This window comes from Pteronotus mesoamericanus, unplaced genomic scaffold (assembly GCF_021234165.1).
Source record: "Pteronotus mesoamericanus isolate MK-2021 breed Mesoamerican mustached bat unplaced genomic scaffold, CSHL_Meso_final scaffold_165, whole genome shotgun sequence".
Classification (NCBI taxonomy): domain Eukaryota; kingdom Metazoa; phylum Chordata; class Mammalia; order Chiroptera; family Mormoopidae; genus Pteronotus; species Pteronotus mesoamericanus.
Window position 1 is genome coordinate 6,773,983 of NW_026555307.1, and position 16,019 is coordinate 6,790,001.

Here is a 16,019-nt window from a genome sequence, read left to right on the forward strand (position 1 = left end):
CCAGAACTGTCTACCAATACCATGCTCACTTGCATCCCAGAAACCCTTGTTCTGGCTTTGGAGCCAGGTAGACAGGCTAGGAAGCTAGGTGGCCCTGATTTTGTCCTGTGTTCCTGGAGCAGTTCTTCAGCTCCTTTTTTGCCTCAGACTAGATTAAGGGCTTGAAGTATATAATCTTTGAGCAGTGGCAAATCATAGAACAGATGATAGAGGGGAGCTAGAATTGAAAAGAGGGTCCTTGGGGACCTCATAGCCTTAATCGGGCCCTCTCCCACACAGACCCTTCCCTGGCTAGTCACCCTCTAGACACCTGCCCCCAATCTCCTTTGATCCACCCTTTAAATGGCAGCCAAGGACATCTCTCTGAAACCCCAGTCTTACTAATTCGGCCTCCTTACAACTATCTAGGGCTCCCTATTAACACACTGGGCCCTTGGGGTAGACGTCTGTGATTCTGAGCTCCTCAGTACTTTGACTCAGTTTTGTGGCCTTCAGATCAAATCCTGACCTGAGAATTCTTAGGGTGGAGTTCAGAGATAGCTGCAGCCAAATAGAGCATTTGAGCCCTTCGATTTCGATATTCTAGATGGCACCCTCACCACCCTAACACTTCCTTGTTCAAGTGGGGTCCACTCCCTGACCCATTTTCTCCCCCTCCCTGAGAAGGATGTCAGAAGCAGGACTTTGAATATCATGTTTGCTCCACCTTGATGCAAATCCTGCTGGCTCAGGAAAGTGCACCCCAGCCCTGGTGTTCCCAGTGATATCCCCCAGGGTATGGGATAGGGCAGTTGTCCCTTGCCTCACTCAGACTATGGTAGTCCTGCCATAATATAAATTAACCCTGGGCCTAGGAAAACACCAGGCACAGTTTTGTTCAGCTCTGCTATGACAATCTTGGTGTTTTCAGAGGGAACATACAACTACCATCTAGCCCCATCTCCTTGTCCATAGTCAAGACAGGGTCCACAGGTGTCTTGGGAGAGGTGTGGGAAGTGATTGATTGGTCACCCTGACTTTGACTTGAAAAGGGATTATAGCAGGCACTCTCCCAGCCCAGGTGGGCGGATGTGTAATGGAGTTTCTTTCTCCCATACTCCTACCCCATGTACCACCCAGCTCTTGACTCTTACCAGAACAAGTGAAGTTTGCAGGAATTATTCAACAACTATTTGCTGAGCAGGGACTCTGACCCAGGCCCCCTTCTCATGGCCAGCTGTCTGTGAACTAATCCCAGGTTTCATGGAATACAGACAGACCAGAGAAGTTGGGGGACAGGAGCACAGGCCAGAAAGATCAGGGCTGTAATGGGTGAAGCCTGGTGGGAGTGGTAGGACGGGTGAGCTAAACTACATTTATTAGGGCTGTGATGGTAAAACACAGGGGCTGTGGCGGCCCAGAGGAGCCAGCTAACAGACTTAGGGGCAAGCTGGGCTCTCTCAATGAGATGCACATGAGCTGAGACCTGAAAAGTGAGTCAGTGGTCAAAGACAAAAAAAGCAGGTGTCAAGGCCTGAGGCCTTGAAGTCACAGCCTTCCCAGCAAAACATAACTGGTTGGAACAAGTTCAAGGGGACTTGTGAGACAAGTCAGCAGGGGCCAAATGCCAGAAGGCTCTGAGGCTTGGGTAAGGAGTAAACCAGGGGCAGTGGCGAGCCATGGAGAGTTCTAGGTAGGGGGACTACAAGGTGAGATCTGGCTTTGGGAAGATCTCCGTGTCCACTGTGGGTGGAGAGACAGACCAGAAGGCCAGGACTGGACCAGGACAGTGATGACAAGTAGGAGAGTGGCTGTAAGCAGATTAGAGATGCCGTGACCAGTAGGCTGTATGTTATTTTCCCTGAGGGGTGGGAGGATTGGGGAGATGACAGGTGAGGAAGGACTGAAGAGCCCGGAGGACTCATCACATTTTACAGGGAGAAGGAACCCACTGATGGGACAGTGAATGGGAGCAGTTTGGAGGGTGATGCAGGGACCAGCGTGGCTGATCTCAGACATGCCTGTTGAGGCTGGAGACAGATGTAGGTATCACTGCAGAAACAAAACTGAAAGGGGGGCAGGGGTACTGTGGTGAAGAGGAGGGAGAAGCCAAGGGCCCAGCCAGAGAGTCTCATTCAAGAAAAGGGAAGAGAGACAAGAAAGGGGACCAGGAAAAGCGTAACCAGAGGGAGGTGGAGGGCCCAGGGACAGGTGAGTTTCTGGCAATTGGAAGCTTAACTTTTCAGGTGAGAGGGTAGAAGGAAGAGCCTGTGAGTTTAACCTCCAGGAGTTGCTGCAGCAAAGGAATGAACAAGTGGAATCAGAATGGAGACACCTGTGAAGTATAGACAGAGGGGGCTGCCTGAGGTGGAAAAAATTTTGATACCCTGTGACAAGGATCCTCCCCAGAGGGAAGAGTGCTGAGAAAGGAGAGAGCCCAGAGGCAGTGTTTAGGTTAGAGGGTGGTCGAAGCAGTGCTCTGAATGGTGCCTAAGGTCGCATCCATCATGCCTTTAAATGCTGTAATCCTAGGCAAAGAAATGGGAATTCTTTCCCCAAAGAAGGGTTATTGAGTACCTACTGCATGGCAGGCTGTGTTTTAGGAACTGGAGATAAGGCCCTGAACAAATAGCCCATAAGTTGGAGCATTGTGTGACCAAAGGGGCTCATGAAAACCATTTAAGATGGTGTCGCACTGAATTAAAAAGCTGTAACTGTGAGCTGGTTTATTAATATTATGCAGACACAAGGGTGTTTTAAAGAAGAGTCCCCAGGTACCCTACCTCACAGAAGCTGCTAGCTCCTTCACCCCACCAAACCCCAGCCATTGGGTGGAGGCTTCACCAGGCCAGCTCAGAGGACTTGGTCTAGTGACTGCTCCTCCAGGAAGCTGGGCCCCCTTTGGATGGGGAAGGAGAACAGGGAGATCCCTCCATGTTTGGGTGCCATGGGCTATAGGAGCAGACACAGGTCAGGCTAGGACTCTTGATTGCTCAGACGCTTTGATCCAGACAGTCCCATGAGTCTTGACCCCATCTGGCTGTGGTGGAGGCAGGGATGACACAAAGGCTGCTGTCCCTCTAATAGTAGAGTTCCTGGTCCCACCAGCCTGGGAGAGAGAAAGCAAAGACTCAGTGCTGGGGGAATGAGGGTCAGGGTATGGGGCCAGGGGCTCAGAGATTATAATAGTTTGATTTGGAGGTCAAGTGTTGAAGATCAAATGTCAGGACAGCTGCTCTGAAAGCATTTTCACGCCACCCAAAGTCCCCAGTTTCCACACTCACTGCCCGGGCAACAGCGAACTCCAAGTTTCCGGAGCTCATCATAGACAAAGATGAGAAGGCCAAAGGGCATGGGGACCAACCACCACTGGAACCTGAGGGCACAGAAGATGGCAAGTTGAAGGTGATCCCCAGGACTGTGTCCCACATGCCCATCCCTCTACTCACACCTCAATGACCCCTCACCGAATGGGCATGAAGTTGAAGATGTTGGGCATTCCAGGGCAATAACACAGGAAGCAGCCGACGCAGACCTGAAACACGATGGCAATCACCAGGATCTTGTTCCTGCAGGTGGGACAGGGTGGGACAGAGTGGGACCGCTGGGCTCAGGACAAAGACAGCCATCAGGAATTGGGGGCCAGATAGAAATAAGGAACTGTGTCAGAGGAGGTCAGATGTCATTAGCAGCAGGGAGATGTTCTAAACATTTAAACCAGAATGGCCTGCACCTCTATAATAGTGGATGCTGGCCCTGTCAGCATCACCCCTTTAGCTGATGAAACGTGGAAGGGTCAGTTGAGAGGCATGTGATGGGAGATACTGACCAGCTGTGATAAGGAATGCTAGCACCTGGCACCGGCACACCTGTATATTCAGTGCTGGTTTTGCTGGCTGTGGTAAGCCCTGGTCAGAACATGATGGGAGTCAGGACTAGGGCTTGAGGGTAGGGCTGGGGCCAGCTGGACACCTGAAGAAGCCCTGCTGGAAGGCAGAGAGGCGGCGTGTCTTGCGAATGAGCACGTCGGCAATCTGGCACATCTCGATGCTGATGAAGAACACAGTGTAACAGGTGTACTGCTGATACAGGCGCTGCCCAAATGTCTGTGAGCCAGAAGGAACAAAAGCAGCCTGAGCCCAGATGGAGAGCCTCTGCAGCCAGCTAGGCACTCAGGGTATGGGTCCAGGAATCCTTAAAAGCTCTTTCCCCTGCATCAGAGTCTAGGGTAGAGGAAAAGGAGAGGTGCAGGATCTGGCAGTGTGAGGCCCAGAAACCTTGGTCTAGCAGAGCTAGGATGTCAGTGTGTGGGTAGATTACAGGTCAGGCCAATTGCTTTCACAATAAAAGAAAGGAGGTAGAATTTCCTGGGTACCCAAAAGAAGGGACCTGGGAAAAATTAATTGGATTCCCAAGGCAGGATTTGCGAAGTCCAGTGGCTCCAGGGCCAGTCAGATGGCAAAAATAAGTGAAGTGGACCAGGTGGGCCCATGGGGAAAAGGGCAGTGAAGGTGGCAGTCACTATTAAATCTCTTTCTTCAATATAACTATTTTTAATACCAGCTAATTGTACAGGGAAGACTTCCTGTGCTCCAAGTACAAGTGTTTCACACATATTATCTCATTTAATCCAATATTCCCATGAGGTAGATTGATGGTACCCAAACTTCAGTGTGCCTCAGAACCCCAGAAGGGCTGGTTAAAACACAGATTCATGGATTCCAGGCCCCACTCCCAGAGTTTCTGACCCCAGAGGTTTGGGATGGGGACTGAGACTTTGCATTTCAAATAAGTTTCCATGTGGTGCTGATGCTGCTGGCCTGGGAACCACACTGAACATCACTGAGGTAGACATCAGTGTCCTCTCCACTTTAAAGGTGAGAAAACTGAGGCACAGTGAGGCAAAACAACTTGCCCAGGGTAGCTAAGCAGTTAGGAACAATAGTATACCATGAATCCAAGGCAGTCTGGCTCTAAGGTTTACATTGAAAATCACAACAATAAATGTTTAAGGGAATATGTAACTCTACAGGGCAAGCTAAACACACCTGCCAACCAGGTCTGGCCTCTCTCTGCTCCAAACCTTCATTAAAGTCAGCCATGTATGCTTACTAGTATACTCTGTGTTAGTGATGCAGGAAAAATAACAGAATGGGGACCTGGTTTCACACTTGAGATGATATGTTACTGCCAGGACAGGGAGAGGACCCATCTGCAGCTGGGATCATCAGAAGTAGGAGTTTGGAGGTTGATACAGTAAGAGGAAAGGTCCTTTACCCCAGAGCTGGCTGAGTCTAAGTGTCTGGGATGCTCTGGCTGAGATCAGTCGCACATGTACCACACACACTTGATAGGTGGCATTGGAAATGAGGGAGTCGTGGGACTCACCCACTCCTGGCCATAGCTGTCCTGCAAATCTTGTAGGTGGTGGTTCTCCCACTGTGGCCGCAGCCCCACACACAGCAGTGGGAACCAGCCTTCCTGGGCCATGGCCGTGAAGTAGTCAGTGAAGCCAGCAAATGACTGGATGGCACCTGGGAGAGACAGTGAGACAAGAGATGGAGACACAAAGAGACAGGGACACAAAGAAACAGATACATAGAGTCAAGAACATACACACAGAGACAGCGACACAAACAGTGACATGAGAATGACAGGAACATAGGCAGTGATAGATATGGAGACACAGATAGAGACAAGGGCCCCAAGAGAGATTGATAAGGACCCAAAAGACAAGGCAGAGTGACAGAGACACCTGGAGAACTCAAAAAAATGGCAAAAGAAGGCAACAACCCAGAGACAGGATCATAGGGAACAGGACCAGAGATGGAGAAGGGATACAGGGGACCATAGAGATCATTTTGTGCAGATAAAGACTCCGAATGACAAAGACCCAGGACCAAATGCAGAGCTCAAGATCCAGAGCAAGCCAGAGCTACAATGAGAGACACCAAGGCAACTTAGCAGCCCTGAAGGAGAGCCCCAGGCTTCCTAGCCCCATGCCCACTCACCAATCTGGAAGTAGGAGTAAGCAGCCAGGGGCTCGTTAACCAATCGGTCACGCTTTGGGTTCCGTGGACGCAGATGCATGATGTCACTCTCAGCCTTCTCGTATGCCAGGGACACAGATGGGAACTGGCCAGGAGCAGAAGGAACCTGGGTTAAGGGTTTGCTTGGATGCCTGTCCCCTACTCTCTAGAGCTCTCCTCCCCACTGCTAATGGGCAGGGATGGAACTGCAGTTAGGAGGCAGGACCAGCAGTGACCACACTTGCCTGGACAACCTGGATCCAGCTGATCCCTAACCAGAGTGTTGGTATGCCTATTCCACATCTGTCCTGGTGTCCATCTCCATTAGAGCATCTGTATTTATCTTCACTATTGCATATTCTATCTCTGTCTCTGTCTCTGTCTCCTCCCTTGCTGCTGCTTCTTCCTCCTTTTCTTCCTCCTCTCTCTGTCTCTGTTTTTGCTCTGGGGTAATCTGGTCTTGGCCTCTCTTTCTCTCCCTTTGTTTCTTTGTTCCTGTCTCTGGTCTCTTTCTTTGTGACTGTGTCTCTGCTCTTGTGTTTCTTCCTCTATGTTTGTCACTATCTCTGTTTCTCTGTATCCATTCTGTCTCTGTATTTTCCTCCCAACCCCCACCCTATATGTGTGTGACTAGAGTGGCAGCAGAGTACACTGATCGAGAACACAGGCTCTCAGGCATCTGACTGCCTGGCTTCAGATCCCCACTGTGCCACTTATTAGCTGTGTAACCTGGGGCAAACTACTCAACCTGCCTATGCCTCAATGAGCTCATCAGTAAGATGAGGGTGAAAAATAAAACCCATGTCATAGAGTTGTTAAGAGGACAAAATTAAGTAAATTAATGCGTGCCTGGCCCAGACTAGGCACTGTGTAAATTGTTGAATAAACACGTCAATATGTCCAGCATCTGATTACATTTGTGGCTGTATCTGTGACTCTTTCCCATCTGTCTGCCTTAAGATCTACCTGATGGTATTTTTTGTCCATACCTGTTGAACGATGTCTGTAATCCAAGTTTAGCCAGACATCTCTCTCTGTCAATATGTTTGTTTATCTGAGTGTTTGTATCTCAGACCATGTGTGTCCATGGGTTTTGGCCATGCCTACCTGAGTGTCCACCTTTGTGTCCATGTCCATGGTTCTGCCTGTGTCTATCTGCCTGCCTGCTGTGTCTCCACATCTGGCTGTTGTAGATACAGACCTTATCTGTGTTGATCTGTGTCCAAGAGTGTCCATGGTGGTCTCTAGTCATCCTGTCTATGGGAATATGTCTATGGGCATGAGTGGCGGGGGGAGGCATTGGGGCTGTAGACTCACAATGTCAGTGCAAAGTTCTATGAAGAGAATGGTGATGCACCCGAGGGGCAAGGGCACACTGACAGTGATGTAAATAAGATATGGCGTCAGTTCAGGGATGTTCTTGGTCAATGTGTAGGCGATGGACTTCTTCAGGTTGTCAAAGATCAGTCGGCCTATGGGAGTACAGCAGACACCTCAGCCTCATCACAGCCCACACTCTCCTGTACCCACACTGCCTGCCCCTATCTCTGACCCAGCCCAGACCCTGCTCCACGCCGGTCACAATGGAGGCGAAGTTGTCATCCAGAAGGATCATGTCGGCTGCATTTTTGGCAGCATCTGAGCCAGCAATGCCCATGGCCACACCAATGTCTGCCTTCTTCAGGGCTGGGGAGTCATTCACACCATCCCCTGTCACAGCCACAATTGCACCCTGCAGGGAATGGGCAGGTGGTCAGTTAAAGGCCATCACATAGCCAGCCCAGCCCATCTGCCCACGTTCATTAGCAGGGTCACACCAGTCGCTGGCAGCTCTCCACAATCACTAGCTTCTGCTGGGGACTGGTGCGAGCAAACACCATCTCAGGATGGGTACGCAGCACCTCGACCAGCTCTGATGGGTCCATGTCCTTCAGCTGCATGCCATTGATCACACAGGCACGAGCATCCCTGGGGAGGAAGATAAGAGGGCATTGCTGGGGCCTCAGTCTGCACAGGGTGTGGAAAGAACCATAGGGAGGGCTTAAGGGGACTTACTTCCGATTAACCTGGTCCACAGGCACACGGAGGCGGGCAGCAATGTCCTCCACTGTCTCACTGCCTTCGGAGATGATGCCCACACTGGCCGCAATGGCCTTGGCTGTGATGGGGTGGTCACCTGTCACCATGATCACCTGTAGGGAGGACCAGAAGATCCTTGACCCCTTCAGATCAGCCCAATCTCCATCTTCCCTTGTGATACATATATTCATTTATTCAACCAATTGTAAGCACCAGCTATATGCCTGGGAAATAGCAGGGACAAACAGACAAAAATCCCTGTCCTCATGGAGCTGGCATTCTGGTGTGGGAGACAGAATAAGTTTTAAATTAGAAATGCATTATATAGCATGTTAGAAGGAGGGGAAAAATTAAACTGTGTAAAGGATATGGCAAGCATTAGATTTAAAAAAAAGTAGTGGTTCAATTTTAAGTGTGTCCAGGGAAAGCCTTATCAAGAAGGTGACATTTGAGCAGACACCTGAAAGAGGCAAAAGTTGGCCACATAGAAATCTGGGGGGAAAGCATTCCTGGCAGAGGGAACAGCCAATGCAAAATGAGAGAGGAAATAACATGCCTGAACTATTGGAGGAACAGCAGGTGGGACAACATGACTGGAGAGGAGCGAATAAGAGGTAGAGGACTGAGTAATGAGCTTAGAAAGGTAACAGTGCCCAGATCTTGTAGGGTCTTACAGATCATAGGAAAGATTTGGATGACATTTGCTCAGCATTGGCTCCCCTACCCTTGATTTGTCTTTGGAAAACCACTCCTCCCCTCAGCTTGAAGTTGAGATCCTGGCCAAGACTGGACAGGTAAACCCAGACCTGAACAAACAAGGTATTCCATCCCCCAAACACAGTGACTGGTTCATGGATGAACATGCAACCCAATTTAGTGCAACTGCAAAAGAGGCACTCCTTCTGTGGATGGCTAACCCGGTAAGTTGGAGCTGCTGGGGATCGGGGCGAGGAGGGGAAGGCAGGGAGTTGATCACCTCTATCTACCAAAATGGAGGGACTACTTGAGAATAAAGTCAGGAGAGAGAAAAGTAGAGCTGGCACAGGAGGAAGGGCAAATTCATAATGACACTGAACACTTGGATCCAGCTATATCTGAAGCTTCATTCCTCAGAACTTTTTAGTTTCATGAACCAATATATTCCCTTTTTGGTTCAAGCTAATTTCAGATATCACAGGGTTCCTCATCCCCAAATACTACCATCTTGTGTTCTTGCCCCGCCTGGTCCTTTCCCGAGTGGCATACCCGAATGCCTGCCGTGCGGCACTTGAGCACAGCATCAGGGACAGTGGCCCGGGGCGGGTCTATCATGGATACAAGTCCCGCAAAACACAGGCCACTAGTTGGAAAATTCATGGATTCCACATCGAAGGCATAGCCAGGAGGGTAGTCCTTCTCACTCAGGTAGAGCTGGCAGAAGCCTACGGAAAACAGGAAAGTCAGAGAGGAGCCTCGGGTGGACCTTTTGTTAGCAAGGCCAGGTGGTGAGCAAAATAACCAGGCTTCTTGCACCAAGCACCCATGGATGCCTGACCCTGTGCTGAATCCTTCATTCGCATTATCTGAATCCATCCTCACATCCACCCTATGAGCCTACTAACCGCCTCATCTTGCAGATGAGGCTTAGAGAGGGGGAAATTCTTGATAATGGTCACACAGCAAGTAAAATGAAAACTGCAGGATTGGACCAGAGGTCTGTGTCTTCCAGGGTAGGGGTTTGAGAAGTTTAAGGAGTCAGGACAAAATTGGGGGAGGTCAGAGGTCAGGACAAGATTTGGAGAAAGTCTTGAGGCAGGGATCTGGGAAGGTCAAAGGATCAAGAGGGCTCTAAAAGGTGAAGGTGAAAGCATAGGCAGGTCGTCAGTTGGGGCAACAGCTGGGAAAACCAGGGTCAGTTCAGGTCAGAATAGGGAAGACCTAGGTGAGGACAGGTCTGGAGAGGCTCCAAGACAGGAATTGAGGATAGACAGGGATCAGGAGTGAGACAGGGTAAAACGAAGGGGAGTGTGTAGACTGGGGCAAGCCAGCTGTCAGCCAGGGGTAGGAAAGGGCAGGGTCAGAGCTGTCCCAGAAAGATTGGCCTCAGGCTGTGCTAGCTCCTCCTTGCACCCCAGTTTACCCCCTATCCCACCTTGGGGGTCTCACCCAGCACGCGTTCGCCCAGGCCTCCCAGGCTGAGGTATGCAGTCTGGAAGGCCTCACGCCACTGCTCGTCCAGCGGCAGCTCTTGGCCCTTGATGAGGATGGAGCTACAGCGCTCCAGCACGCGCTCAGGGGCGCCCTTCATTACCAGCACGTGCCGCGAGTCCCGTGGGTCCTCCAGCGTGTGGATGGACAGCTGTGGACGAGGTCAAGGGGGTAGATACGGGGCTGAGGGCGCAGGGGCGCTGCGGAAAGAGCCTTGAGAAAGTACGGTGGGCACGTCCTCTCTAGAGGCCCAGGCTTGGGATGGGGCTGTAGTTAGAGGCCTGGGCACAGGGAATGGACTGGATTAGAGCCGCAGTTGGGCTGACCGGATTTGTACTGCGGGCTACCACCACCGCCGGCCTCATGGCCGAGAGCGAGCTAAGGGGCCAGGGGACGAGACAGGAGACAGGTGGGGGAGAGGGGGGAGAGGAAGGACCCCCCCGCCGCCCCCCCCCCCCCCCTGCGCATTAGGCCAGCCCTGAATGCTGGTGGGGCCTACAGTGAGCCAGGCTTGCTGTGGGCAGGAGTGGGCCGGCGCTCAGACCTGGAACTTGTTGGTGGAGTTGAAGGGGATCTCGCAGACTTTGGGGAAGCGCTCGCGGTAGCCCATAGCGTTGCCCAGCGTCAGCTCTGAGAATTTTAGCAGCGCCGTCTCAGACGCGTCCCCGATCACGATGCGCTAGGAATGGGGACGGGGTGAGGTGCGAGCCGGGGGGTGGGGGGGGCCCAGGCTCCCGGTATCCCGCGAGAGCCTCCCCCCTCACCTTTGGCACGGGAACCGCATCCTGACCCGACTTGAAAGCAGCGCGGTTGCACAGGGTGAGCACGCGGCACAGCGCCCGCCATGTCTCCGAGGACTGGTCAAACGTCTGCCCTGAAGGACAGGCATCCAGGCTGGGTCCGCGAGGGGACTACACGCGGCATTACACCCAGAGTGGTGGCACTTTCACACCAGAACCAAGACCTTCCCTGTAGATTTTGGACTTGATTCCCCTCCCCAGACCTTTGTGGGACCCAACCACTTCCTTCATACTCCGGGACGGAGCCTTCTTTCCAGACCCAGTATCAGGGAGTCTCCTGTGAGACTCCATACCAAGCCCCTTCACAGACCTGGAGCTTAGCCCCCTCCCTGGACCCATCTGGATAGAGTTCCTCTCCATTAATCCAAAGCCCTCCCCCGCCACCGGGTTCCCTTCAATAACCTCAGAGCTCCCATCTAAGCCTCCACTGTCTACCAGAGCCTGCCCCAGCCCCTGTCTCCTTCCACTCCCAAACCTGACTGATCTTCTGTGGTGTCAGCTGAGTGGATGTGGTTGTCAAACCACAGGTGGGACACAGTCATGCGGTTCTGAGTGAGGGTCCCTGTCTTGTCAGAGCAGATCACTGACGTTGAGCCCAGGGTCTCCACTGCTTCCAGATTCTTGACGACACAGTTCTTGCTGGCCAGCCTCTTGGCTGTCAGAGACAGGCAGACCTGGGGGAAGAGTGAGAAAATCGGCATGGGGCCAGTCGTTGCTTCCAGTCCCACTTCTCTCCTCTCAGCATTGAGGGTCCTTCACCTCAGCCACAGGACTAAGCTTGCCGCATTTCTTCTCAAAACCCAGGCTTTTTATTGCCTCCACGCTTTTGTCCAGCCTGTGTTTTCTACTTGAGTTGTCTCCCCAATTTGGCCAAATAAACATAGCTAGGCCTCTCTGTAAGCTGCCCTAGCTGAGGTTCTATAAATTCTCTTATCAGCATAATCAAAATGAGAAAATGAACATTGCCTCAGCCTCCTCCAAGCTGACTATTGAACGCAGTTCACACCTCAAGCTTCAGCCTCCTTTAGTCAGGGCCCCTGCCTGCCCATCTCTGAGTCCTCACAGCATGTGGCATAGGACATGCCCACAGTAGCTTCGATGAATATTTACTGAGTGGATGGATAGGGGGAGAGATGAGGGTTGGGACGGAAAGATGGATGATGGGAAGGTGGGTGGGAGGATGAGAGGTGAATGGATAGATGGACAGATAGGGAGAGGGTGGAGGGAAGCCTGCATGAATGGACAGGTGGACAGTGCTCTCAGCTCTCTTCCCCTCTCTTCTGCCTCCACAACTCACCGTGACAGTGGCCAGCAGCCCCTCAGGCACATAGGCTACCACAATGGCCATGAAGAAGACCATGGCCCGCAGGAAGGTGTAGCCAATGCACATGGCCACCACAAAAAACGTGGCACCAAAGAGGATGGCCAGGCCTGCAATGATGTCCACAAAATGTTCAATCTCAATAGCAATGGGTGTTTTCTCATTTTCCACTCCAGATGCCAGTGATGCGATGCGCCCAATGATGGTGCGGTCGCCCGTGTTCACCACCAGGCCCTGTGCTGTGCCTGCAGTGGGGCCAAAAGGGTGACTCAGAACTGGGAGGGCAGCAGTGGGGCGTGCACAGCAGTGTGAACTGAAGTGGGGGGCAGTAATGTAACGCAGTGTGACGTGGGAAGAGGGTAGCAATAATGGGACCTGGAGAAATAGTATGGCCTAAGGAGGTGGCAGACATGTGAAGTGAGAGGCAGTGTGTCTCAGAAAGTAGCAAAAGAGAGGCAGTGGAGGCAGTGATGGGGAGTGTCAGCTGGACAGGTAGGCAGGGGCCTCACAGACCCTCAAGGCACATGGTGGAGAAGAAGGCGATGTTGCGGGTCTCCAGTGGGCTCTCGTGTGTACATTCGGGGGAGCGGGTCTGTGGCTCAGACTCTCCAGTCAGCGAGGAGTTGTCCACCTTGCAGCCCTGGGCCTGGAGGATGCGGATGTCGGCTGGCACTCGATCCCCGCCTTTCATCTCCACCAGGTCACCCACCACAAGCTGATCTGCATTGATCTGGAACTTGTCCCCATCTCGGATCACAGTTGCTTGCTGTGGGGCAGGGGAAACTGAGTTGCAGTGGGCAGTGGATGGGGGTAGAATTTGCTGAGTGCAGTAGGGATCTGGGGAGATGAACAAGGAGGTGAGTTGAGGACCTATGGGGAGATTTGGAAGCCAAGGACAAAGGGCAGGCTGGGCCTGATTAGAGGGGGCCACACAGATGCCAGGAGCCTGCCTGAGTTGATGTGGAGTCTCTGGAATCTGAGGTGGTAAGTGGCTGGGGGAACCCACCTGGGGCACAAGGTTCTTGAAGCTGGCGATGATGTTGGTGCTCTTAAATTCCTGATAGTAACCAAAGCATCCAGTGACCACAACCACAGCAATGAGGGCCAGTGCCAGGTATAGCTAGGGGAGGAGAAGGGGAGACTGGCTTATGAGTAGGAGCTGGAAGATCCCTCTACAAGGCCTCCTGTCTGCTCCCTGGTCCTCTGGAGTTCTCGTGGTCACTTCTGCCATGGTTTTCTCCGCTCTACTAGGAAACCTCATGCCCTATTCCCTATGGCCTTCATCTCCTATCCTCATATTCTTCATATCCCACATTCAACTGCCCTGTATTCTCAGTGTCTTGTGTCCCTGTATACCATATTCTCTGGCTTCTGAGTCCTAGACCTCCCATGTCCCCATATCCTATGATATGTGCCCCATGTCACCATGCATCTTGGTAGTATGTGTTCCCTTTTCCTGCACCCTTCAAATCTTGCATTCCACATGTCCACTGCCATTTGTTTCTTCATGCTTCCATGTCCTATCATTCCTGTGCTGCAAGTTTCATATTCTGTTTTTATAATCTGCCTGCCATCCTCTGTGTCCCCTACAACCAATAGTTCCTGTGTCCTCATGTCCCCATTTCCATGTATATGAGCTGTTGATCTTGTGCTTCGTATTCTGTGAACTCCACAATCAGTGTCTCAGGTTCCAAATTCCAAGTCCCTATATCCAGTGTCTTCCAAGTCTATGTATTTCTCAGTCTCCATCCTATGTCACATGCAGTTTCACATGTCCCTAAGTCCCCATGTCTCCTGTTCTGACCCCTGTCATATATCTAATGTTCTCTTGTTCTGCATCTTGATATCCTCTCTGTCTCTGTGCTTCTGTGTTTAATGTCTTATGTCTCTCCATGTACTGTGTCCTGAGTGTTATGTCCCTATGCCCTTGTGTCCCATATCTGAGTCCCAATGTCCCCTGTGTCCTCTCTGTCCTTAATCTGTCCCATGTCCTCTGTTTCCCAAGTCCCATATCTTAAGCATTGCATTTCTTTGTTCTTATATCCCTGCCTATGTCCTCCATACCTGAGATACTTTCTCTGCTGTGTCTTCTGTGACCTTGGGTCTATTACACTCCCAAATGTCCTTCATCCCCTACATGATCATGGCTTCAAACTGCATTTCTGTGTCTCTGTATCCCCACCCTATGTCCTTGGTGTCCTGAGTTCCACACTTAATGTCTGCCCTCTGGGTACCTATGTCTAGTGTCTGCCCCCCAGCACCCACCACTCACATTGTCATCAGTGGTGAGGTCACCCTCGCTGGCCTGGATGCCAAAGGCAATGAGGCAGATGGCAGCAGCTACCCACATGAGGCATTGCAGACCACCTGCCAGTTGCCGTGCAAACTTGACATACTCTGGGGTACCCTTTGGTGGCCGCAGTGCATTAGGCCCATCCCGCAGCAGCAGCTCCGTGGCCAAGCTGGCAGATAGACCCTGGGGACAGAATGGGGTTAGGTGGCAGAGGCTGCTAAGGGCTTTCCTCTCCCCATACACTCTGTAGGGGGTGGCTCTTCTGTCTCTCCTTCCCATTTCCCTCTCTCTACTCCCCTCATCTGTCTTTCACCTCTTCATTTCTTTCTTCATCTTTGTCTCTGTTCCTGTTCCTTTCCTCTTCCATCTTTTATGTTTCTCTTTGCATCTCTCTCCCCTCTCATCTTTCTGTTTCTGTCTTCCTGTTGTCTTTGCCCCTGTTTCTCTTTCTTGCCCATCTCTCTGCCTCTCTCCCTGTCTCTGCTTGTCTTGTCTTCTCTCTCTCTCTCGCTTTCTCACTAATACATCTTCCCTTTTTCCTCCTTCTTTCTCTCCCTCTCCACCTTTCCCCTTCTCTGAACCCACTCCTCCCTCTGCCCCCAGCTCACCTTGGTTGCACTGGTCTGGTATTTCTGCTCCAGCTCTGCCACTGACAGCTGGTGGTCATTCTGTGTATGGGGGCAGGACATTCACTGTCCAGCTCTCACTGGCCCCCACCCCAGACCTCCACCCAGCCCCTGAGGTCCATGCTTACGATCTCCATCTCCTTCTTCATGTTCTCCAGCTTCTCCTTTTTCTTGCCCCCTCCACTGCCTGCCTTCTTCTTGCTCAGCTTGGCTGCCATGTCTCCATCGGGACCAGGACCCAGTTCTACTGAGTACAACTCATAATTCTCCTGGGAACAGGGGAAGAGGAGAGGTATCAGAATCCACTGGAACCCCTGCCTCCAATCCCTGCCCCTGACCCCTGGCCTCAGGCCCCACTCACTGCCTTCCCCATGATTCCCAGTGCAGCCACCCTTCTTTGCCAAGACAGATCCTGGGTCTGGACTAGCCTTGATATACCCAGGGAGGGAAGAGGTGGGGCAGGACTAGCCTGATTACAGCTGATTATGGGGCTCCTTGGGGTAACCTCTAGGTCTGGGCAGCTCAGGTATTCCTTTCTGGGCTGCCCAACCTGCCCAGGCCCTATTGCAACCTGCCACTGAGGGAACCAGTAGGAATATCCATAGTAACAAGAAAAATAGCAAACATATGTGCCATTGTGTGTCAGGCACTGTGCTGAGGGCTTTCATGTGGTAACTTATTTAACCACACAACCCCCCTTTGAAG

The 16,019-nt window shown here is 51.8% G+C and overlaps 1 protein-coding gene across 1 annotated transcript; it reads right to left on the bottom strand.

The window, feature by feature from the left end:
- Positions 1-3,059: 3,059 nt before the first annotated feature.
- Positions 3,060-15,687, bottom strand: ATP4A (ATPase H+/K+ transporting subunit alpha). Its single transcript, XM_054588869.1, has 22 exons — positions 15,676-15,687; positions 15,443-15,583; positions 15,297-15,356; positions 14,668-14,871; positions 13,402-13,515; positions 12,909-13,161; positions 12,372-12,640; positions 11,550-11,748; positions 11,039-11,148; positions 10,819-10,953; positions 10,233-10,425; positions 9,333-9,508; positions 8,064-8,200; positions 7,826-7,976; positions 7,572-7,740; positions 7,326-7,480; positions 5,991-6,114; positions 5,368-5,513; positions 3,952-4,085; positions 3,447-3,548; positions 3,264-3,355; positions 3,060-3,088 (listed from the first exon to the last, which is right to left on the bottom strand). Exons 1-22 carry the CDS (start codon positions 15,685-15,687, stop codon positions 3,060-3,062), a joined length of 3,105 nt encoding a protein of 1,034 aa, XP_054444844.1.
- Positions 15,688-16,019: the final 332 nt, after the last annotated feature.